Source organism: Etheostoma spectabile, chromosome 11 (genome assembly GCF_008692095.1).
Source record: "Etheostoma spectabile isolate EspeVRDwgs_2016 chromosome 11, UIUC_Espe_1.0, whole genome shotgun sequence".
Lineage (NCBI taxonomy): Eukaryota > Metazoa > Chordata > Actinopteri > Perciformes > Percidae > Etheostoma > Etheostoma spectabile.
This window is the reverse complement of record NC_045743.1, coordinates 17217107-17240074: the sequence shown is the minus strand read 5'-3', so window position 1 is coordinate 17240074 and position 22968 is coordinate 17217107. Positions and strand designations below refer to the sequence as shown.

The 22968-nt window shown below is 42.5% G+C and overlaps 2 protein-coding genes and 1 long non-coding RNA gene across 3 annotated transcripts; 1 reads left to right on the top strand and 2 right to left on the bottom strand.

Moving 5' to 3' along the window:
• The first annotated feature begins 3319 nt into the window (after positions 1–3319).
• On the top strand, positions 3320–4202 carry LOC116698433 (uncharacterized). Its single transcript, XR_004334208.1, has 2 exons — positions 3320–3442; positions 3631–4202. It is a non-coding gene; the product is annotated as an uncharacterized LOC116698433 (long non-coding RNA).
• A 5196-nt stretch (positions 4203–9398) lies between these two features.
• On the bottom strand, positions 9399–22187 carry cops8 (COP9 signalosome subunit 8). Its single transcript, XM_032530370.1, has 7 exons — positions 21944–22187; positions 21109–21179; positions 19122–19170; positions 17929–18061; positions 11203–11310; positions 10958–11020; positions 9399–10013 (listed from the first exon to the last, which is right to left on the bottom strand). The coding sequence occupies exons 1-7, from the start codon at positions 22034–22036 to the stop codon at positions 9934–9936; spliced, it is 597 nt and encodes a 198-aa protein (XP_032386261.1). The 5' UTR covers positions 22037–22187; the 3' UTR covers positions 9399–9933.
• On the bottom strand, positions 13878–15247 carry trim63b (tripartite motif containing 63b). The gene has a single exon (XM_032530368.1). The coding sequence runs from the start codon at positions 15079–15081 to the stop codon at positions 14032–14034; it is 1050 nt and encodes a 349-aa protein (XP_032386259.1). The 5' UTR covers positions 15082–15247; the 3' UTR covers positions 13878–14031.
• Positions 22188–22968: the final 781 nt, after the last annotated feature.

Sequence of the window (22968 nt, the reverse complement as noted above, 5' to 3'; positions counted from 1 at the left end):
AGACTGTGTTTTGATGTTGGAAAAACCAAGGCAAATGTTTCAATGGGGCCTTGAATGTTACGTGATCCTGCTGATGAAAAACCATGTAGCTGTGGTTTGGTCCACTACTTTCTAAGTGATGAACTTGGCAAAGTTTCCCTCCGAGCCCGGGAGCCCTGCTGTGTCCCTGGAGGCTTCGGCTGAATCTCATTTCTCCATCTTACCCCTTCCCTTTAGTTTTACTCGTGCACGTGAGAGTAAGGGGTGTCCCAATACTCATTTTGATTAAGCGGTCGGTTTGGGATCAACACTTGTCGCCTCTGGTGACGTAGCAGCCAGCTAGCGGCGATGCTTGGTGACGTAACCATAAACAAGTGGTGTCCCATTTCATAGGGGTACGTTTTCACCCCTAGCCCTTAACACTGGTTTTCTAGGTTCCATGGGTAAGGGGTAAGGGGTAAGGGTAAGGTGACCATATTTCTCAGACAAAATCCGGGGACAATTTCAGCTCAGAAGCAAATATACCTCCAAAACACGTCATGTTTTTATTTTTGTAAAACTTTAAACGGGGACACTAGACCTAGAGCCGTTTCACCCAACAGACAACATCATGGACAGGATTTCTACCTTTCTGTTAAAGATTAGGATCCTTTTTTTAAACATAAAAGTCCGCAAAATTGCGAAATTGCGTTCGCTAAACCCACCAGACTCCATGTGAATAATCAGAGATTTTAGCATTGTAAAATAAAGCTTCTAAAACATCTCTGAGCTTGTCTGGAGCGACTATCGGCTCCGTTTGGTCAGTATTTTCTTTCTTTCACTCCAATTTCGGGTCTGTCAGTCACAGTGAAAACCGGGGACATTTCCTGGGACAGATCCAGCCGGGGACAGGTCACCAAAACCGGGGACTGTCCCTGGGAACTGGGGACGTCTGGTCACCCTAGGTAAGGGGTAAGATGGAGAAATGGGATTCAGCCTGAATGCTGCATGTGGCCTAAAGAAGACGGATTGGGGGGGGAGCAGAGAGGAGCTTTTACTGCTGTAGCATTGATGACTCACACCGCTGGCTCTGCTTCTTTCCACAAGAGCCATAAAAGTCCGGGGCCTGTGATGGCTTTCACATTGAGCAGCAGAGTTGTAAACGCACTCCCTCTCTCTCAAGCTCCTGAGTCACAGCAGAACCCACCAGCAGACTCACCTCTTCCCCCACACACTGTCTACTTTGTTTCGCTTGGCAGTGGCTTCCCCAACATGTGGGCCAGATATTGCCCATTCGTGGTCAGGTCTGAAAATCCTCCCGGGCTCTGGATGCTGCCAAGTTAAACATCTGACATGACAAGGCCAGAGAGATCTGAGAGAACAGAAGGAGCAAGAGTTTCTTAACTCTTCCTGGATCCTTTAGAACATTTTTTCTTAAAATAAATGTCTCTTAAGTTTCTCAAACCTGTGGTGACAGCAGGGTCAACACAGTTCCCAAGGTCCTCAAGGATTTCACAAAAACCAGGAGATCACACAAGTGTACATCCGTCAGTTGGCATTTGGAAATTATTTCATGAACCAGAGAAAAATGGACTGAATTTCTTTAGTTGTTCTTATAGAGATCCAGGGTACAAGCGGCCAAAATGGGTTTCCACATTTTGATCTTTTTTGGATTTCCTAAAGCAAATTACACAAGCACGCTGACCCACGTACTGGATCCAGTTTTTATCGGGATAAAGGTTTTTCTTTGCCTGACTATCTTTGAGTAGAAGAAAGAGGCGGTAGACGTATGGAGGGCAACTTAAAGTTGTTTACAGCCGTTGGAGAGTATTACTGCATGTGTAAAAAATGCTGGTGAGATCTCCAAAATTTGATAATTAATTCAGTCCTGCTGCGTCAATTTTTATCCTCATTTACAACCTGTCCCCAGTGAGTCTGACGCTCTGATAGCAGTTCAATGCTAAAGCCTTGAGTTCCTTTAACACCCTCTACAGATCGTGCAATTAATAACCTCCAGTGGTTTAAACCCGTTACGATGCTGCAGCTGCAGTGACGAAGAAGAGTATTCAAGGACTCCATGGGGGGGGGGGGGCTACTATATTCTACTTACAGCTTAACCACCCCCTTTCAAATAATTCACATCACGATGGGGTCTGAGCACCAACCACTGTTCACATTTCTCATCCTTTTATGCACGTCACCCAGAATGAAGCCTCTCTTGATTGAAGTAACCATGACGAGTGAACTGAACTTCATGTAAAATCTGTTTTTAAGAGTTGTCACAGTGAATAGCGAGATAAAGCAGAAAAAGCTATTCAACCTCAGGCTTTAGGAACACAACCTCAACAGGTATATTTAAGGGCAACAGAGTAATTTGTAGCCATAAACCTTTCTCCACAGCATTACATCTAGCATGGCTAGAAAGGCCGAGCTAGGCACTCTAGTTTTTCTTATTCATTTTTTTTTAACTCATTTTGTAGAAGTGAGTATTTGGGGCAGCATGATGGTGTATGTGGGAAATAAAGCTCCAGTGTGTGTTCATGATAACAAAGAAACATGTCACTCAGTGCAACAGTGTGACTCACGTATGGGGTTTTAATGGTGTTTCTACAACAATGGAGCTCAGAGGAACACGATGTATCTGGTTTGCTGTACATACACAATACTAGTGGGATGCGTTCATAGCTGGATTTAGTTGGCAATAGTTGCGTGAGAGTTGACAATAAGACAAATATATAGTACTATAGTCTGTGTATAAGATCCAACAAATTTGAGAAATGAGAAATAGATGCCTGATTGTTTCTGAAAGCAACCCAAGTAAGAAATATGTCTGAAAGACAATAGCTGAAGGAGAGCAATGTGCATGTTGTAGCTGGCTGAGACTCAGAAGCTCTAAGAGCTGCTCTGTCCCCTGGTGTCCTTCTCTCAGCCAAGTGTTACGCAACACTACAGCAGCCTTTATTTTAAAAAAATATTGTTGGTGTCAAGAGGAAATTTATATTTAACTTTCAAATATGAGCTGAATGAAAGGAAAACATGCTTGGGTGTGTCCTCACTGTCCTCCGCTACTGATCTGTCTTCATTTTCCTCACTTCATTTCCTCTGCAGGTCCACCAAGTCTAAAGGTGACATCCCCCAAAAAGCAGGAAATGAACGAAAGATACACAATGGACTCATAAAAGACCCATTTAGTTTTAGCTGGCAGTGGGACCATTTAAGCCAAGTCAAGTCCTGCAGGATATCTTGAACTGTAATAGTGGATTAGGAAGTCTCTGCTGGCCGTTATCTGGAAACTCTCTCTGAGGTCACATGGCTCGGGAAACAGTCGACAAACTGCAGAAGAATCCATTTTCACGCTCTCATGAGCTTCTTCAAGGATGCAGGACTTGGTGGTACTGCTTGGATTTAGAGAGTCCTCAAGAGGTTTTATTTTTTCTGCTATAGAAAACATGCTATTTGTCATGCTAGACCCGGGTTAACATAAGTATGGAATAGAACAGAAAGCCTTTATTGTCATTATAAACAATACCTGTGCAATGAGATTGAAGCAATCCCTTTTCAGTGTTGACACAAAATACAAAAAATAAGAATATTAAAATATAAAGTATAGGTAGTGCAGAAAAAAAGAGGGGGGGGGGGGGGGGGAACTGGTGCCCAGTCCTGAGTCCTGAGAGTAATTTATGAATCCACAAAGCTGCAGAATCTGCATGTGGCTTGTAACAACAAAACCTTTAGTGCATGTTAGAAAGCTGCTGCACATTCATTCATTTCCACTTTGTTTACATCATTTAAAACACATAGCTCATTTTAATGTAGCCATGCTGTAATGTTTCTAAATCTCATAACCTCAACAACGTAATGCTGGAAAATCCACTTCCAAATCCAGCTATATATTTCATTTCCAGTCTCTACGTTTGTCTCTTTGCAGCTGATTTTCGTCCATTTGGCACTCATGCAGCAATGCCTTTGAAATGTTTCCCTCATTCTCTATCTCCTCCCTTTCCCCCCCTCCCCTCACACCATCACTCTTTTCCTCCTCCTCCTCCTCCTCTCTTCTCCCTCTTTTTCTCATCACCCTCCTCTGTTCAGTCTCCCACATCCTCTTGGACTCTGGTCTGGGTCTCATGCTCATGACTCATCATCCCACATGGAAAGATGTTCTCTGTGGATGTGAGGGAGGTTTTACTGCCGTTAGTAAGAATTTAAACAACACCCCCGCCAAGTTGGAGCAAAAGGAAAATGTGGGGGGAAAAAAGAAAATCTGCTTTTTCTCCTTTTTATTCAAAAAATGGCTTTATAAATGTGTCTATGATGCATTTTAGTATCTGATCATCTGACAGGGCAGAGGACCTCTGACATCACAGCAACTGTGAGTGAAGACTGCCCCCCACTGGCTCATCTCTTCTCTAATGTGAGCTCTTCCTCCATCCAAGGCCTTCCATGTTCCCAGCTATGATCATCTCCACCTGATACAGACATCATATCCGTCATCAAACTATGGCAGAACATTTCCACACAAACTGCACACAGAAATCAGCATTACCCATTATGATAGATTATGGATATCTCATGTAACGTGTACAAATTCTACAAAAAGAGGATGAAGTCCACATGTAAAAAATGTAATTTAGTTCTGAGTTTAAAGTCAGAATTCTGAGAAAAAGTCAGACTTTACTCCTTAATATCAATACTGTAGTGCCACATTCAATTTACCATGAAACTGTGTCACTAAAGCTTCATGAGTATGATTTATTAAGCGCTAAATGAACAAGCCAATAAGAGCGCAGCAATAATAAACTATACTTATTAAAATTCTGAGCTCACTTGAGCAAAAGAGATTTTTAAACCATGGAGAGTGCACACACAATCTAAGTCAAAATGCTCATTCTCTGAGTCATAACGTAGTCAAATCTGAACACACCGACATGCTGATGGCCAAATGACGCTTTGTGAACCATTTTCTTAATTTCCTGCGCTCCTGGTGTAAAGAACGAGGCTCGTGGAAGGCCTTTCAGTGTCCTTTCAACCCTTTGTTGAACAGAGAGAACCAACCCGTGGGCTCAGAGAATGGTTCAAAAAGCTTCATGAAGCTTCAATTGCGCATCACTACACACACCTGCTACGCCAAATCTGCCTCAAAATCATTCCACAAAATGTCTCCGTCTTAAAAGGAGCAGAATTGGGGGAAACTGTCGGCAGAAATTAATATAATATTCATGATTATATTTTCATTAATGTATAATCCCCAGAAACTAAAAATCTTTGACATTGTGTTTGCTCAGAATGAGCCCTTCATATCTACCTAAGGTCCTTTTCCACCGGGTGGAGGGGTGGGGTCTTGGACCTGGTAGCTTTTATGCAGCCTCTCTGATGACCGGATTGAAAACACCTGAGGATGATCAGACACTGGGGGGGGGGGGGGGGGGGGGGGGGGGGGGGGGGGGGGGGCAGACCTGAAACACAAAATCGAAACAGCTCTCTTCCAAAAAAGAGCGGAGAACGTTAGGGAACGTGACAGCAGGCTACAGTTCTTCTCAATTGCTTGAGCGCATTTCTCAGATCAGAGATGACATAATGTGTAACTTTGTCACATAGGGAATGTGTATTGTTGATTACACTAAAATTACAGAGTGAACTGGTAAATATGGACAACAACACAAAGCTTGCTACCTTGGTTTAAACATCGGCGTAAGGACGTGTCAGTTTGATTGGGTCATTGGTTTAAATGCCTGCTTTGGACTCATAAACCAAATATTTCCAGCAAGATACACACTCCTGCAGGTCAGTCACTGTGCGCTGCAGTTTACACTGATTGTTTTAAGAAATGCACTCACTGTTGTGCAAATGCAAATTATGATTTGACAAATGCACCAAACTGAGAAAACATGCAACATAGTTGCGGTTGTATTTCAGAGGAGACATGTCCATGTTAATTCCACATAAAACAAACCTGAATGATTTAAATTAAGAGGCTACAATAAGCTACACATCTGGCCTATTGTGGTGGAAATATACTTCCACAGCGTAGTTTTGTGCATGAGGTCTCGGCACGACCTCAGACTTGTGTCATACAGGTCTGGGAGATCTGGACCTCCTGTCCATGTCCCGTTAGTGGATCCACGTGTATTCTGTGTTTTCTTTTATTTGTGCTTTGCTCAGCACAGCGGCAGGCCAGCTGTTGAGCGTGCAAGCCATTGACAATAATGGGTTTCATAGCACAGCACATTGTGAACCGCGCCTAAGGTTGTGGGCGGGAACAGTATTTGCCATCCCAGGAAATGCAAATTTATGTGACGGGAGGAGGGTTTAGATGGTTGCAATCTGCAACCTCACCACTATGTGCCACTAAATCCTTCAAACTGCTCCTTAATGATGCCTGAGAATCATCATGTGTTTAAGTTTTCTTCAGTATCTAAGTAATCCAGGGATTCTCGGGTGCATTGCAAACAGGAACTGACAGTTTGCCTAAATGTATAAGGATATAGGCTAAAATAAAATGGGCTCAAGCTGTAGCCCAGGGCTAACTGACTGACTCCATGGCAACACTTTACTTCCTGCAAAAAGAAGGTATAATGTTGGGGGGGTGCAGCCGTCTCAACTTTGTCTGGGATAGGGGCTAAATTGTCCAACTTTAGCAGAACTATGTTTGCATACACCACCCTATAACATCATGTTGGTGGCATGTTATATGATGCAGAATAACCTTTGACCCCTGGAAGGAATGACCTCACCAAAGCCCCCCCCCCCCCGCTCTGTGTGAGCATCTGTGCAAAAGAAGCATCGACTCCGTTAAGTTTCTTTTCTTCACTCAAACAGACCAACATATTGTCATCAAAAAACATACGGATGTCCAAATGTTTCCAATAATGTCTCCTTCTGCTTGTCTGTTTCTTCTGCGTTAATGTTGAATGTTTCTCCAATGTGTTGTTCTGTCTGCAGGCTCACTGCTAACTAAAAGAAGACGATTGTAAAAATAGCCTAATACCAAACAGGGATCTCAGCCACATTAAAGGAAGCGGGCTGGACGGGAAACACAGGAATGACAAAGACTAAAATGTGCACGCCATTTGTTTTGAGCTGTGATAAACTTAGCAGAGGCATTGTAGTCTTGGTAAAACCAACAGTGACCAGTGGAAATTAAAAGTCATACCACAGTTCAGCCTTTTGTCCAACAGACGTTTTAAAGCTCAGTTAATGTTGCATGAGGTCACGACCTTTAACCTTTACCAAAGCAAGTAGTCACTGCTGTTAGCCTGTGTGGGGCTCCAGACCTCAAGGTTTTCTCTTTTAGGGTTTTAAAATAACTCCTACCCTACAAATACAAATTCCTTCCCTAGTTGGAGAACAGTGAGATACCAAATATTGGCAATTGTCATGTTTTTTTCTTTCTCCAAATGATCCATAGATTTTAAGGTATTTTCTTATCAAATGGCTTATAAAACAGGTCCATTTGGCTGCCATAAATATCAATATATAATAAATAAATAAACATCTGGCTCCGTCTCTGGGTCATGCATGCATTGGACGAACAGAGAAGATCATCTGAAACCTCCCAGGCCTTCTTCATTAAACCAACACGTGACTGTCAAACTTGCTGATGGACCCACAGCTGTAAAAAAATGCAGAGAGCTTATTCTGGTAATGCAGTATGACCTTCGTCCTCGCTTCAAAGTATTTCCCCAGCTGGTTCATAACCTTGCCTTGACAAATTGCATGTATCATATGTTCGTGTAACAGTGCTTCGGTTATCCACATGCAGCAAGTTACTCAGCATTAATTGTCTGAAAGGGTTTTAAAAAGCACCAAAATGATACTGGAAAGACTGACTTTAGCATCCACATGCAAAACAGACACAAAGTTTTGATACTTCTTTACTAGTCTGAATGAAACTGGTCAGTGTAAATACAAAAGTTTGAACAAAACCTTTCATTCACAGCATTTCAGGGTTCAGTGTGGGCAGGGATTGCCTCCAAATGGCTCTCACCAGAGTGACTAACATTTAGACTGGGAACATTTAAACTGGGACAGGACTGGCTGCACACAAGGAACATGGAGCTGGCTCTCACTACCTATCTAGCAAACTGCTGCTCTGCACTGCACACGACCCGGGTCGGGCTTCTGAGGGAGACCAGCGCTCAGACAGAGCTCACACTGCTGAGCAGCAGCTCACACAGCTTTATGGAATTATATACTTTGCTTAAATTGTGCATTTCCCCAAACAAACTATGGCAACGAAATTAGCAGAAGCCAGTTGGCGTACAGTTATTACATTAACTTCTTAATTTACTCTTGACTTTCACACTGGAAACACATTGAGGTTATCCATATTAATACATGTATCATTTATTTTTGCGCCGACATACTGCAGACTGTGCAGCTTCTCCCCAGCATGTCATCCGTCCAATAGATGTGTTATAGCCCGTCTGGGTCCAGGTTTAGGACTGTTGTGACAGACACAGAGGAGTGGTCAGTGTCCGTTACCTTCTCCCGTTCACACTGGTGCTGACTGAGTCTGGCGCGCTGAGCTGACATGACGCCAACGCAGGCTCAACACACGCCAGGACATGGGCCTGAGTCAACACGTTCATACAGCAAACACACACTGGAAAACACACACATCTGAACCGGTACGGTGCATTTAACACAATGCAAACAAGCCATTTAACAAGCCATTTATTCACTGAACATTTAAAGAAAAAACAGTAAGATATATTCTGGATTGCGACTAAAATAGCCTCGACAAGGCAAGCGAGGAAGAACCGACACAGGAAATGTAAACAACACGGGAATCTCTGTTTGCAGTTGTTTGAGCCAATTTCAAAACAAAGCAAACATGTCATGAAATAAATGAGTTCTTCGCTGCCACAAACATGCAAGAAAGGGACATACATCAGTTCACACTACATCACATCAAATGTCCAGCACTGCAAACTAGTGTAGATCAAATGAAGATGAAGCAGTGTATGTTTCAAACCCTTCTTCAAAACAGGATGTAGTGGGAACTAAGAAAACCAGACATGTATTATGTAGCATTGATAAACAGATGGCAGCCAGATGTATTAAATCCACACACACTCCGTCATGCCAGTAAACGCATGTCACAGTAATGTCATCGGTCATGCTTCAGGGATGAAAGGTTTGGGGTTACTGCCACTCCTTCCAAAGCCATCCATACTGTTTGAAATGTACACCTGGCGAAGACGTACGGTCTGTGGACTTAAGTCCCACAGCATTTATGTGTTTCTCAAACATTATATCATTCCCCTTGTATGTGAATTGTTGTTGCAAGACCACAGAAAACAGCAAACTCATAAATGAGACAGCAATAAGCTCCGGACGCCAAATATAATTAAACAACATCCTTGATTGAGCCCAGCGTGCTCCATAAAGACTAAACCTAAAACAAAAATCTTGCATGAAATAAATACAAGAATACTTAATTGGAAATAGCAAAATATTTATTCACCAGTCAAAACATAAACGTCAAAATATAAAGTCTGAGGACTAAAATCCACACGCTAAGCAATACATGTCAAGACTTCTGTTACCTGACAAAAGGGGTTTCAAAATGACCATTAAGTGGTAAAAAATGGACCAGGTGTAGATACTAGCTTGTGTTTTTCTATTGTGTGAGAAGGGTCTGGTAGGTTACGTACTGACAGGGATGAGAAAGACGTTTCTCCTTTGAAATCAGACCCAAATCTTTCCAACCCATCAGCTGGGCTGCAGAGAGAGAAAAGAATATAATTCATCACTGTGTTTGAGAGATATCTGATTTTGAAATGGGGGAAGCTGTATTTGCCGATGAACATAAACAGGCAGGTCTCGGGGAAGAGATTGCAGCATTCATGCGAGATGACGGGTGTGTTTTGGGTACATCTCTATCAGGGAGCCAGACCGGAGGAAGAGTCTATCCAAACTTGTAATCTCCCTTTGTACCGAGCGAGCAACATCAGTGGTGGTTGTGTCGGGTTATCAGTTCTCGAGGAAAGCCACGTAGTCAGTGAGTCTGGCCAACTGCTGCTCATTTGGAACCAATGAGACAGGGGGAGGATCTGTTGAGCGAGAGAGAGAGAGGGGAGAGAGAGAGAGAGAGAGAGAGAGAGAGAGAGAGAGAGAGAGGAGAGGGTGAGTCAGAGGGGGATTCCTTGTTGTGCCAAGTCCTATCCATCTTCTAACATCTCCAGCTTTAACTTGGTGGCTACAGCCCACGTGTTGGACTCAGACAGACTCTGCGGGTCACAGGTTTCAAGTTAACCACGCTGTCGACATCCGAGCTCACCGGGTGAACACCACCAACCTAAAGCGTCCCCCCCCCCCCCCCCATGTGCATGTGAGACGTTCAGCCTGGAGGTCATAACAACACTTTTACATTAACGATTTCCACTCTTCAACCAAAATTGGCGCTGTGTGTGTGGGGGGGGGGGAATTAATGGTGAGTGAGCTAGAGTGTTGAGCTGGACATGTGCGCGGCAGATGCTTCAGCCGTCCGATGATTACAGAGAGCGGGACAAACCCCAACCTCCTCCCTGGCTGTTTGCATGGATCACCACGTTTCTCCTAAAAGATCAATCCATGACTCTCTGTGCTTGGGCAAATGTGATGATGGGATGAAAGTCTTAAAAGGGACAGAGCCCAGGAGAAGACAAGAAAGGGAACGGATAGGGGAACCTTTGGAATTATGAACAATAGACAAGGTCGACAAGAAAATAAAATGAAAAAAGTATTTAAAAGTATTTCAACATAACACACACTAGACTAGAGATAAACTTAAACAGACAACTGGAATAAAAATACTAGTCCAATTTACCTCTATCAAGCTAATGAAGAGACTCAAGGAAAATGGAAATTAAAATGTCTCTTCAATCCCTGCTTTCAACATTAAAGTGTGTCTAAAATTATACACATAGGAGCAGAGTAGCAGGAATCAGGAAGAGAGAAAGGAGTTTGGGCTGCAGAGCTGTGGGCTGATGATGGGTACGGCATTACTGCCACCTACCGGGCTTTTTGGGCATCACCATCCTGGTGGTGGGGTCCGCCTGCCAGCCCTGGCTCACCACACCTAGGGACCACGACGGAGGGGGGGAAAGAAAACACCCGCATCAGCAAAGGTTTCCATGGTTATGTGATGGGAATTAGCTGCATTTACACCACTGTAGGAATACTACAGCAGGTTTTTCCTAAACACAGTAACAGTGATGATATAGCTTGTCCCGTGAGGAGGACGTGTACGTTGCATCTCACCTTTTACGGCCTCTTCCACAGAGTACCCCACGAAGGCGGCAAAATCGTCTGCTGCGATGGAAGTGTATGCCTGGGCCACGAGGCTGTACGCCCTCTGCCGTGTGCTCTCTGTGAAGGAAGCATGGACACAGAGACTGTAATATCAACAAAACTGCACTCCGGTTGTATTTAAAGTGCATGAAGCCATGTTATTTTAACATTTAAGAGTGCTATTTACAACAGAACTAGAGGTTCTACACTGTGATTAACAGCTACTGAAGAGTGACAGGTACGTTTTGAAGCCAAGGGCTGTTTAAAAAAAAGTACTCTGCAATTATCATTAGCAGTCAGAGGTGAGTATGTTTTGGTAAAATGTTAAGTGAATGCTCAAGGTCTGCATTTTTTACTCTATGTTGTTAAGCAGCACAACTCATTTCATAAACACGAAGAAGGTTCGGGAGACTTTGTTGACTTACACAGACGCATTTAATGAATTCTCAATTGAGAAGAGAATTAAACAGGCAGTACAGTTCAACCACAATATGTTCCGGTGCAGGGTTGTCCCTCTACGAAGGTCCTGTCTTCCTGAAGGTGTACTGAAAGGCATGCTGGGGGTTTAGTTTCACTATGGCCTTGGCAGGGTGAGCAGCGCTGTCTTATCACACAGCTGTTACGCCTCGTGTCAGCCATGGAGGCACATTATGAGGTTTATGTGGGACACTGACCAGAATGAGACCTGGGGCACCACTGTCTCAACTTCCATAGCATGAGTGTGTAAGCTGGACATCCCACCACACAGGTTAGGGTTTGCTCGTAGTAATTCTGTGTGTTTGCGTTCATGTGGCTTCCTCTCACCCCTCCATCTCCTGCTCACCCCAAATAACTGACACAAGCGTGTTTGGGACTTATATAAAATTAGGCTATTCTGAGCAAAATCTCTGGGTTGTTTGCCTTGAATTTCTTCTAGCATCTGGGTTGGTTTTAAATTGAATGGTGCATTTCTTTAAAGGTAGCCTCTGATTTGAGAATGAACTCATGAGCGAAAACAAACATGAAATTGGGATTTTCCATAATGAAAAACACATGAAAACAGATCATGTTAAATGAGACATGCTTAAGATAAACCATGGACGTTATATGTTGTGCAGATGTTACAATACGAACCACAAAATGTCTATCAGCAGGCACTTAGGCTTCCAAAACGTCAGAGCTGACACATTTATCTTGTCTGAGCGGACATGGTGCTGTGGTCTGTGGAGATAACTTTAAAGTGGCAGTGCCACACCACCCTGTATCTGCTGCTGCTCCTGCAGCTATCACGGAAATGCCTTAAGGTTGTGGCCTTTGGTGTTTCATAGCCTAGCAACGGTGTATGTGTACCAACAGTCAACCCCAAATCTGTTACAGCAGCTAGCAGCAGTAACAATAACAACCGGGATGAGAAAAGACAGCTGTGAGTGGAAGGCTGGAGGTTTCTCAAGAGCACTTTCCCAGTTCTGCTGTCCAAAGGGCTTCCTGTTCTCTCTGCTATTTTAATTTGTCCAAAAAGTAACAGAAGGAGTGCAGAAATTAACTTGAAAACTATGGCAAGGCAGTGTTTGGGCCTCAATCATTTGTGTATGGTTTAATCAAAGTTAGCGTTGTAGAGTAATACTTGAAGTCCGATGAGTAAAGAAGATTTGGTTGGTGGTTCCAGAGAATGAAATACTATTGTTTTGTCACTGTGTTGTTTCAACATTGGTTAATGATTAAAAAAGGAAACTGACAGTGTTTTTTTTCGGCTTTAGTCAGCAAAAAACTTCCATTTGTTCAAAGCGAACCACAAATTAATCTTCATAAAACTGTGTCTTGATTTTTTTTTTGCATCCAACTAGCTGCATGTCAGAAAATAAATGATGACTCCAAACGCAGCTGAGCAGGTCGTCTCCAGGGGCTTTTTGTAACTCAGTCCTGAGGCAGACATGTATTTTTACCATGGCCTTTCGACCGTGAAGAGCGGACTTGTGTGACAACTGGACCGGCCTTTCATATTCTGACCCTCCAGAGTGGGGCTGAAGCTGCTGAGCAAGACGTCCATGAGTGGGAGGACGGGAGTTTTATGGAAGAGAAACAGGACCTGGCCTGTCCTTTCCTCGAGTCTATTCCAGGGTCGCTATCATTTCTCACCTCTTAAAAATAGCCCTCACTCTTCACCAGCAAAGGCAAAGCAGACAGGACATGGCAAGGACTTTTATTTTTAAATACAGCCTATTGCCAAGTAAGAGCAACAACAGTCTAGGAAACATTTTGTTGAAAGCAGTCACAGGAAAATCTATACCACCAAAATTATTTTAGTTCTTTATATGTTTTCTTCCTTTGTATGTTCCCTTAATAAACTCCATGTTTTAGTTTAGCAATAAAGCAAAGAGGTGCTTAACGTCATGCAGCTTTATTCCACATTCCATCACAGACAGATTTGGTGATTACAGGCTGATCAGCTGATCACCATTTCAACACAGACTTAGACAAAGTGAGAAAAACACAAAGAACTATTTTCTTAGGCTACATACGAGGAAAATAATGTGTAATACATCTTCAGACATTTTATATTTACATTTATCTAGACCAATTTCTCAAATTTAACTGGCTTAGAAGTACAAAAGTATAAAAAAAGAAGTAAAGAAATGGTTTGAATATGACATTGAAATTAAATATTGCACTTATATGTAAGGGCAAGCCATTTCAGCCCATATCCACCGCAGCCTTGGATTTTTTTTCAACATCAAATGCTGTCCCTGCCATAAACACTTGTGTCAAAAACCTTTAAAATCACATATTTCAGTATTTCCTAGAAGTCTGTTACGACTTTCATTATTCTTCCTCCTCCTCTTCCTCTTCCTCTTCTGCATCCTCAAATTCCTCATCTTCACCCACGCCAAAGTCCATTTTTGCCAGGACCGCTTCGACCTGCTCTGTCGACAAAGTGAAGTGGTCCATCTTCTCGAAGCCCGGCTCTGGCCTCTCTTCGCCCAGCGAGCATTTAGCCGCGTCTTTGGTCTTTGCGATGAGGCCCTTGGAGGCCAACAGAAACTCGGCGGCGCCGCCCTGCTCCAACGCCCTCACCGCCGTGTCTGTGAGCTCCGTGCTGGCCTGCAGTCGCTCACCGTAACGCTGAGCCAGGGCCCGCAGAGCCGCCACCTTTTCATCCTGCTCTTTACCAATCTGCTCCAGTAGAATAGCCTTGCGCTCTTCCAAGACGGCATACAGCAGGTCAAAGCGTTCAGCTAGCCCTTGCTTAGCGTGCTGAGCATTGTCCTGCACCGCACGGGAGGCATCATCCATCTGGTTGAGCAGGGCCTGCAGGCGGCCATTGCTGGCCACCAGGGTATCGATAGCATTACTCAGTTCAGCCTTCTGGGTCTGGTACACACTTGCTAAAGGTGCTACCTCACAGTCCTTATGCTGGCCAAACACTTTGCACATGGAGCAGGTAGGTATCTGGCAGGTCATGCAATAGATGTTGATTTTCTCATCCTCGTGTTCTTGGCACATCGGCTCTTTGGATTCTTTTGGCTTTAGGGTGGTGTCTGTGCTCCCGCTGTTGCTGCCTTCCTGCTGCTGCTTGTAGAGGTCGATGATATTTTCTACCAAGAGGTTACGCTGGAGCCCGTGCACACCGTGGCGGTCGAGCACGACCTCGAAGCGGCAGGTGGGACAGCGAAAGACGCCCCCAGAGAAGCGGTAAGGGTTGCGTGAGTCGTAGAGGTCACTGGCACAGCTACGGCACAGGTTGTGCTGGCAGGGCAGGATGACCACGGGTTTGGTGAACATGTCCAGGCAGATTGGGCAGCTCAGCTGTTTCTCAAAGCTATCCATGGGGCTTGGGGGTCGGACCACAGACCCTGTCCTCTGAACGTCCATAATGGAAATGTTTCTGCTTACTGTTAGCCCACAAAAACTAAACGCTTCACTCTCTGTTGCCTTCCAAAAAAAGTTACCAAAATAAAAAGGTCAGCCTCTGCAAACTTATCCTTAGTGTGTGCTGTCACTTGTGAAATGCTGACATCTATTCTGGCTGAGAGCTGGCAGCTCGGTGCTTTTATACCAGCCCCCCCCCCCCCCCCCCCCCCCCCAGCTGGTGACATCTGATCCTTTCCACCAAGAGCACATTCCTGGCTGCTTGTTGCCTTGCCATCTTTTCACAGAAATGCCCCCCCCCCCCCGCACACTCAGTGCTTCTTGTGTCACTTGTTCCCCTTTAACAGTAACGGACATGGTGGACTGAGCTAGGACGACCAGGATCCATGTGACTGGACATGAGGAGCCGCAACTCAGAGAGAGATTGGTAAACAAGTCAATGTCAACAACGTGTGACCACTGTGTTGTTTTGGTCAACAAGAAGTACGGTAAACATGAGGGAGAAGCTATTCTTATACTCTTGCGTAAGGGAACTATCAGATGATACAGAAGCCCAAACAATGTTCAGCATGGGGGCAATCATTTCAAAATTGGGCTTTTGATGTAAGAGGTGATGTGTAAATCAAGACAACAGAAATGCTCAGATAACCTGTGACATTATGACAGATTAACCCTCATGTTGTCCTTGGGTCAAAATGACCCGTTTTCAGTTAATGTTTTGTTTTTTTGTCACAAAAAATGGGCAGTCGAAATAAACTGAAAATGTCAACATTAAAAATATCAAAATACTTTGGGAAAAACATTTAAAAAAAAGGCACCCACAACATTGAAAAAGTGACAAAAATGTCAGAAAAAGCGATAATAATGTTGGAAAAAAGTGACCTTTTTTTCATGGTTGACGGGAAGACAACACAAGGGTTAAACTGTTACATCACTCAGAGTTTAGTGTTGTAACCACCTTTACAAGCCTTCATGATACCGATATGTCATAATGCTCAATGTGAAAAGTTGTCAAACAGTCAAAATAAGTCCCTTCGTTTTCCAACATATTTCTTCCCCTGGGTTGCGTCATAACTAAAAACGGGTTTCAGCCCATTGTAATTCTACATTATGCAGAGGTAATGTGACTATTTTGTTCACTTCAACTTACCTACAGAACTTTTTGATGCAGTTTAACCACAGCCAATATGTAAAACATATACAGTGTGGAGAGTAAGTATTTGATACACTGCTGATTTTACTAAGCATGTAGAGGTCTGTAGTTGTAATCATAGGTATACTTCAACTGTGAGAGACAGAATCTAAAACAAAAACCCAGAAAATCAGTGTATGATTTTTAAATAATTTGCATTTTACTGCATGACATATGTATTTAAAAGCAGAACTTAATATTTGCTACAGAAACCTTAGTTTGTAGTTCCAGAGATGATACATTTCCTGTAGTTTTTACACACTACAGCAGGGATTTTGACCCATACCTCCATGCAGACCTTCTCCAGATCCTTCAGGTTTCGGGGCTGTCTGTCGCTGGGCAATACGGACTCTCAGCTCCCTCCAAAGACTTTCTATTGGGTTCAGGTCTGGAGACTGGCTAAAGCTTCTTACGGAGCCTCTCCTTAGTGGCCCTGGCTGTGCGTTTCAGGTTGTTGTCATGCTGGAAGACCCAGCCTCGACCCATCTTCAGTGCTCTTACTGAGGGAAGGAGGTTGTTGGCCAAGATCTGGCGATACATGGCCCCCTCTGTCCTCCGTCCTCCGTCCTCCGTCCTCCCCTTGATACGGTGCAGTCGTCCTGTCCCCTTTGCTGAAAAGCATCCCCAAAGAAGGATGTTTCCACCTCCATGCTTCACGGTCGGGATGGTGTTTTTTGGGGTTGTACTCATCCTTCTTCTTCCTCCAAACACAGCGAGTGGAGGATTTTGGTCTCATCAGACCACAAGACCTTCTCCCATTCCTCCTCTGGATCATCCAGATGGTCACTGGCAAACTTCAGACGGGCCTGGACCTGCGCTGGCTTGAGCAGGGGGACCTTTTAATCCATGGCGGCGTAGTGTGTTACTAATGGTTTTCTTTGAGACTGTGGTCCCAGCTCTCTTCAGGTCATTGACCAGGTCCTGCCGTGTAGTTCTGGGCTGATCCATCACCTTCCTCATGATCATTGATGCCCAACGAGGTGAGATCTTGCATGGAGCCCCAGACCGGAAGAGACTGACCGTCATCTTGAACTTCTTCCATTTTCTAATAATTACACCAACAGTTGTTGCCTTCTCACCGAGCTGCTTCCTATTGTCCTGCAGCCCGTCCCAGCCTGGTGCAGGTCTACAGTTTTATCCCTGATGTCCTTCTACAGCTCTCTGGTTGTCTATTGTCCTGCAGCCCGTCCCAGCCTGGTGCAGGTCTACAATTTTATCCCTGATGTCCTTCCACAGCTCTCTGGTTGTCTATTGTCCTGCAGCCCGTCCCAGCCTGGTGCAGGTCTACAGTTTTATCCCTGATGTCCTTCCACAGCTCTCTGGTCTTGGCCATTGTGGAGAGGTTGGAGTCTGTTTGACTAAGTGTGTGGACAGGTGTCTTTTATACAGGTAACAAGCTTCTTAAAGAAAAACTAACAGGTCTGTGAGCCAGATTTCCTACTGGTTGGTAGGTGATCAAATATTTATGTCATGCAATAAAATGCAAATTATTTATTTAAAAAAAAATCATACAATGTGATTTTCTGGATTTTAGTTTTAAATTCTTTCTCTCAAAGACTTGTTCTCCCCTCTGTAATTATCAATTAGTTTAAAATAGCTAAATGAGACATAAAGGAATGAAAGTTAAAGGTCAGATGAGGAATCATTTTGGTTGTTACCTCGAAGAGCCTCCATGACCGGAAGGATGTTCTCTGACCACTGGTACGCTGCTATGGTTGTGTAGATCCCCGGAAAGTCTCGCTGCCAAATGCGTTGGCCAACAGCCCAAATAGACGCTAACTCAGGGTTAGCCTGCACACAACAAGTGGAAAAGCATTTCAATAAGTTTTAGTATGCTACACTTGACAAAGCAGTTGTTGTCATGATACTGTAAATAGCAGTCACGCCCAAATACATAGGATACTGAATCAAGGCGGTTCCATATTTTAACTGTACTGTCCATTTTAAAACGCCTATTAAAACACCAAATAATATTGCGTGTAGGTAAGATGAGGCTTCTTCTTTTGTACAATCTGAGAGCCGTTTAACAAGGGATTGTGATCTGATTGATAACATTATTCCATTAGTTTCAGCAGTTTCAGGTTATGCATTTATGCAATCTGACAACCCAAGGCTAGATATTTAAGTATTTAACATGGTGCGTTCAACTTTGATTAATAAGACTTTTGACTGATGTCGGACAGCCATCTTAGTTTACTCTTCACACTTGTCTTTATATGGACGGTTGAGTAGGCCTGCAAGATAAATCAGTAAAACATCGCTATCTCACCTGCTTGCAATTTAACTTTTAAATGACTTACTTTTATTATTTTTTCATGACTTTAAGTCTCTTAATTTTAGGAGAAGACTGCATCACAAAACGCTACTATTTTCTTCTGTGAGTTTTAAACATAGACTGTATGGTTTTAAAGGTTTTAAAGCGCTGCGATGCTCTCCCTTCTCTTTGTGAAGCCTCTATGTTTACAGGCCTTGTGGTGATGACCAATGTGCTATAGATGCCCAAAAAAAATCTATGTTTTGGTGCTGCCAATTTGTTTTGTTTTGTCATCGTTCATGTGTGCAATAAACATTACATTTCGTTAAAAAAAAAAAAAAAATCATGGCAGAGAATCGTGATATCAATCCTAACCCCAAAAAAATTGTGATTCATATTTTCCCCCAAATCGTGCAGACCTACCGTCAAGTTAGAATCAGAGTACAAATAAATAAAAAATACACAGGTAAATGATAGTAACGGTATATACGAGTTGGAAATTCGTAGATATGGTAACGGTCACGTGAAGCAGCACAAGCAGGGCAATGTGTGACAGTAAGTCCTGAGCAATGTCTCCATATGTTTAATCTTGCTTACCGATTTTATTGCTTGGGGTATCCGTTTCCAGAGATACCTGCCGTTATTCCTGTTGGAACAACATCCCCAGGTGAGACGATAAACAGAAATTGCAGGTGCAGGAAGAAATAAATAAAAAAACAGGGTTAGCAGTGAATTATATAAACATATAATATATATAATATAGTATTGGACTTTTCCAGAAATACCATTTAGCATTTGTACAGCTATCCATATATATATATACTGTATGCTACAAAATGTCATAGCACAGGAGGCTGCAGAGGAAAAACTGTTTTTCATGAAACTGATATTTTGAAATTAAGGATGCTTTTGTAATATACTGCTCATTTTAGCCTAACTTGTTATATCTTTCTATCTGTAAATATTCTGTTTTATGCTCACATTTTGTCTGTAGTAATAGCCATCTGTGTGTGTGTGTGTGTGTGTGTGTGTGTGTGTGTGTGTGTGTGTGTGTGTGTGTGTGTGTGTGTGTATGTATGTATGTATGTATGTATATATATAAATATCTCACATATTCACCTGTAAATTCTGCTATAGTAACAACCATCAGTATATTATGTTCATTGTACATTTCTGTAAAAATTCTATTTATAGTAATATCATATATATATATTATATTCAGTACATATCCAGCTGTAAATCTTGTTCACAATACTAGTTATCTATATTTTATATTCACAGGACAAATCTATCCGTAAAATTCTGTTTATAATAGTATTCATTTCTGTTTTTATTCAGTACATATCCATGTCCTACACTTATGGAACCAGTGTATATCCTGGACTTGCTGCTATTGACCTTCTGGTTAGACCCAAACTGTATTTCGTTGCCTTGTACCTGTGTAATGACAATAAAGTTGAATCTAATCTAATCTAGTTCTTTCCTTTGAATTAAAGACCAGAAAAGGCAAAATATGTTATCTATGAAGTGAAAATCAGAAAGCAAATGAGTCCATGCCTAATAAAAACTTTGTAGAATAACAGATAACATGTTAACAGCTACAGAAGACAAACACACAGCTGACTTACATGTTTTAAAAACAACAGACAAAGCCAGAAATCTTGGTGTAGTCATGGACTCAGACCTGAATTTTAACAGCCACATTAAGACAATTACAAAGTCAGCCTACTATCACCTAAAGAACATATCAAGGGTTAAAGGACTTATGTGTCAACAGGACTTGGAAAAACTGGTCCATGCTTTCATCTTCAGTAGACTTGACTACTGTAACGGGGTCTTTACAGGTCTCCCTCAAAAATCAATCAGACAGCTGCAGCTGATTCAGAACGCTGCTGCTCGGGTCCTCACTAAGACCAAGAGACTGGATCACATCACTCCAGTCCTCACTAAGACCAAGAGACTGGATCACATCACTCCAGTTCTGAAGTCTTTACACTGGCTTCCTGTGTCTCAAAGAATTGATTTCAAAGTACTCTTGCTAGTTTATAAATCCCTTAACGGTTTAGGTCCAAAATACATTTCTGATCTGCTACTACACTATGACCCCCCCAGACCTCTCAGGTCATCTGGGACAGGTCTACTTTCTGTCCCCAGAGTCAGAACTAAACAGGGTGAAGCAGCTTTCAGTTTCTATGCTCCTCATATCTGGAATAAACTCCCAGAAACCTGCAGATCCGCTGCTACTCTCAGTTCTTTTAAATCAAGGCTGAAGACCTTTCTTTTTGATGCTGCCTTTCTTTAAATTAATGCTCATTTCTTTCTTATGCTGCACTGTAACTTTTATTCTTGTGTTTTATGTGTCCTAATGTTTCTCTTTTGTTTTTAACTGTCTATTCATGTGTTTTATTAGTTTTTAATGCTTATGATTTTTAACTGTTTGCACCTGTGTTTTATCTGTTTAACTGATTTTGTGTAAAGCACTTTGAATTGCCCTGTTGCTGAAATGTGCTCTACAAAGAAAGCTGCCTTGCCTTGTCTTACATGTCATTATGAAGTAAATAAGACAGACACACTGCTGACTTACATGTCATTATGAAGTAAATAGAGAGCCAGCAACTGAGCGTACACCTGAGGTGTTGCGATGCCCCCTGGAGCCTGTTAAACACAAATGCATGCGTGGTGTTAAACACAGAAGCTAAATATTAGAAGAGAACCAAGCTATTTCCCTAACCAACCCATGTTGGTATTGTAGCTAATGACTACTCGCTAATAGACATTAGCAACAGCTAGCTAACACTACAGCCAGTCAGTTGTTGTTATTATTCCCTTAGTTTCTGCTAACGTTATAGCATTGCTACCTTACAATGCTACCTAACAATAAAAAGGTATTAGTCAGTTAAAAGGTCCCCTGACGCCACCCACTGAACCAAGCGATAGCTTGTACGTTATGCAAACCTAAATAAAACAGTAATGTAAGTTAGTAATTTCAGCTAAAGCTATGTTTACCAACACAACGAGGTGTCTGGCTAGCTTAGCTTAGCTAGCTAACTAACTAGCTAGCTCCCTGTTTGCTAACAGCCCAGGTTAAAGCAGAGAGTAAGAGTAAATCTAGCTACTGTTTAAATGAGGACTTATTTTGTTGGCATTATTAGCACGGAACTGGTTCATTTATGAGCTAACTCGTAACGTTACGTCAATTTAACAGTGCATTAAAGGGTATTAGTGTTAGTAAAAACAGGCTAGCTTCTTAGCCAAAACTGCCCTGAGCCTGAACTGTCTGAGCAAGCTAGCTAGCTAGTTCAGACAGTTAGCTTGCTTGATAGCTAGATAGCTAGCTAGCTAGCTAGATAGATAGATAGATACTAGCCTTCAAGCAAGCATCAAAGAGAAGCCTATATATGTCGCTTTTTAGTGCTTACCTCGAGCTCTTGAGATTCACACTGCTCTAATAATTTATCAAAGTTTTCCTCCATAATCACAGCAGCAGGCATGTTGATGCCTAGCTGTTGCATTGGAAACTTCTTCTTTAAGAATGACAGCCGATTAGCAACACGACAGAGGGATTCCTGCCCTCAACCGGAGGAAACACACACGAAGAAGAAGTTGTTGCGCATCATCATCTTCTTCTTCTTCTCCTTGGAGGTTTCACTGCATCCGCGATGTTGCATTGCTGCCACCGTCCGGGCCTTTTCAGTCACTGTACCAACTTCATATTGAGAGTTTCTCAACAAGTAAAACAGCAATTTCACTTATTCCCCTTTCCCTCAACACACTCTAGGATGCTTTTTAAACTCATATTTCTGTCAATAAAATTTTACTAACTTCAATTTTCTGTCTTCTGTTGGAATTTATATTTGCTTCGCTTAAAATTGTGTGAACTGTTGGAATTTATAATCACTTTGCACAACGTTGTGTGAAATATAATCCTCATTTGAGGGTGTTGTGGTCAGTTAGGGTGAGTAAATGTTTCAGTGGAAAAGAACCTCAGATAAAGGTTGCGGTTGAAAAGACAACACAAGAAAAAGGAGCGGTCTACAGTTCTTGTGATATTATTATGTGCTTATACTCCAACTGCAATTCGGGAATCTTCCTTCCTAACAAGGTCAAGGTCAAAGTTTATTTCTATAGCACATTTACAAACAGTCGCAACTTCCCCAAAGTGCTGCACAGATATAGATAACATAAAAATAACAGCATGATAAACAACCGGAAAAACACATCTAAAACAGAATAAGCCAAACAGTTAAAAACTTTTGCTCAAATCAATAACAATAAAATACAACAAAACAATACACACTAATACATACACACTAATACATACACGCTAAGACATACACACTAATACATACACACTCTAAACAGAAACAACATAGAGGCGTGAGCGCAATGAAGAGATCAATACAATTATTTAAATGTGGAGCATAGTGCAAAGCATGCTGGGATA

What these genes read in the sequence shown, in the direction of transcription:
- trim63b (XM_032530368.1), bottom strand. Translation starts at nt 15,081, where the DNA reads ATGGACGTTCAGAGGACAGGGTCTGTGGTCCGACCCCCAAGCCCCATG.
- cops8 (XM_032530370.1), bottom strand. Translation starts at nt 22,036, where the DNA reads ATGCAACAGCTAGGCATCAACATGCCTGCTGCTGTGATTATGGAGGAA. An exon ending in TACCCCAAGCAATAAAATCG is followed by an intron (nt 18,062 to 19,121) that starts GTAAGCAAGATT and finishes TGTTGTGTGCAG; the next exon opens with GCTAACCCTGAGTTAGCGTC. An exon ending in GGTGATGCCCAAAAAGCCCG is followed by an intron (nt 10,014 to 10,957) that starts GTAGGTGGCAGT and finishes CTCGCTCAACAG; the next exon opens with ATCCTCCCCCTGTCTCATTG.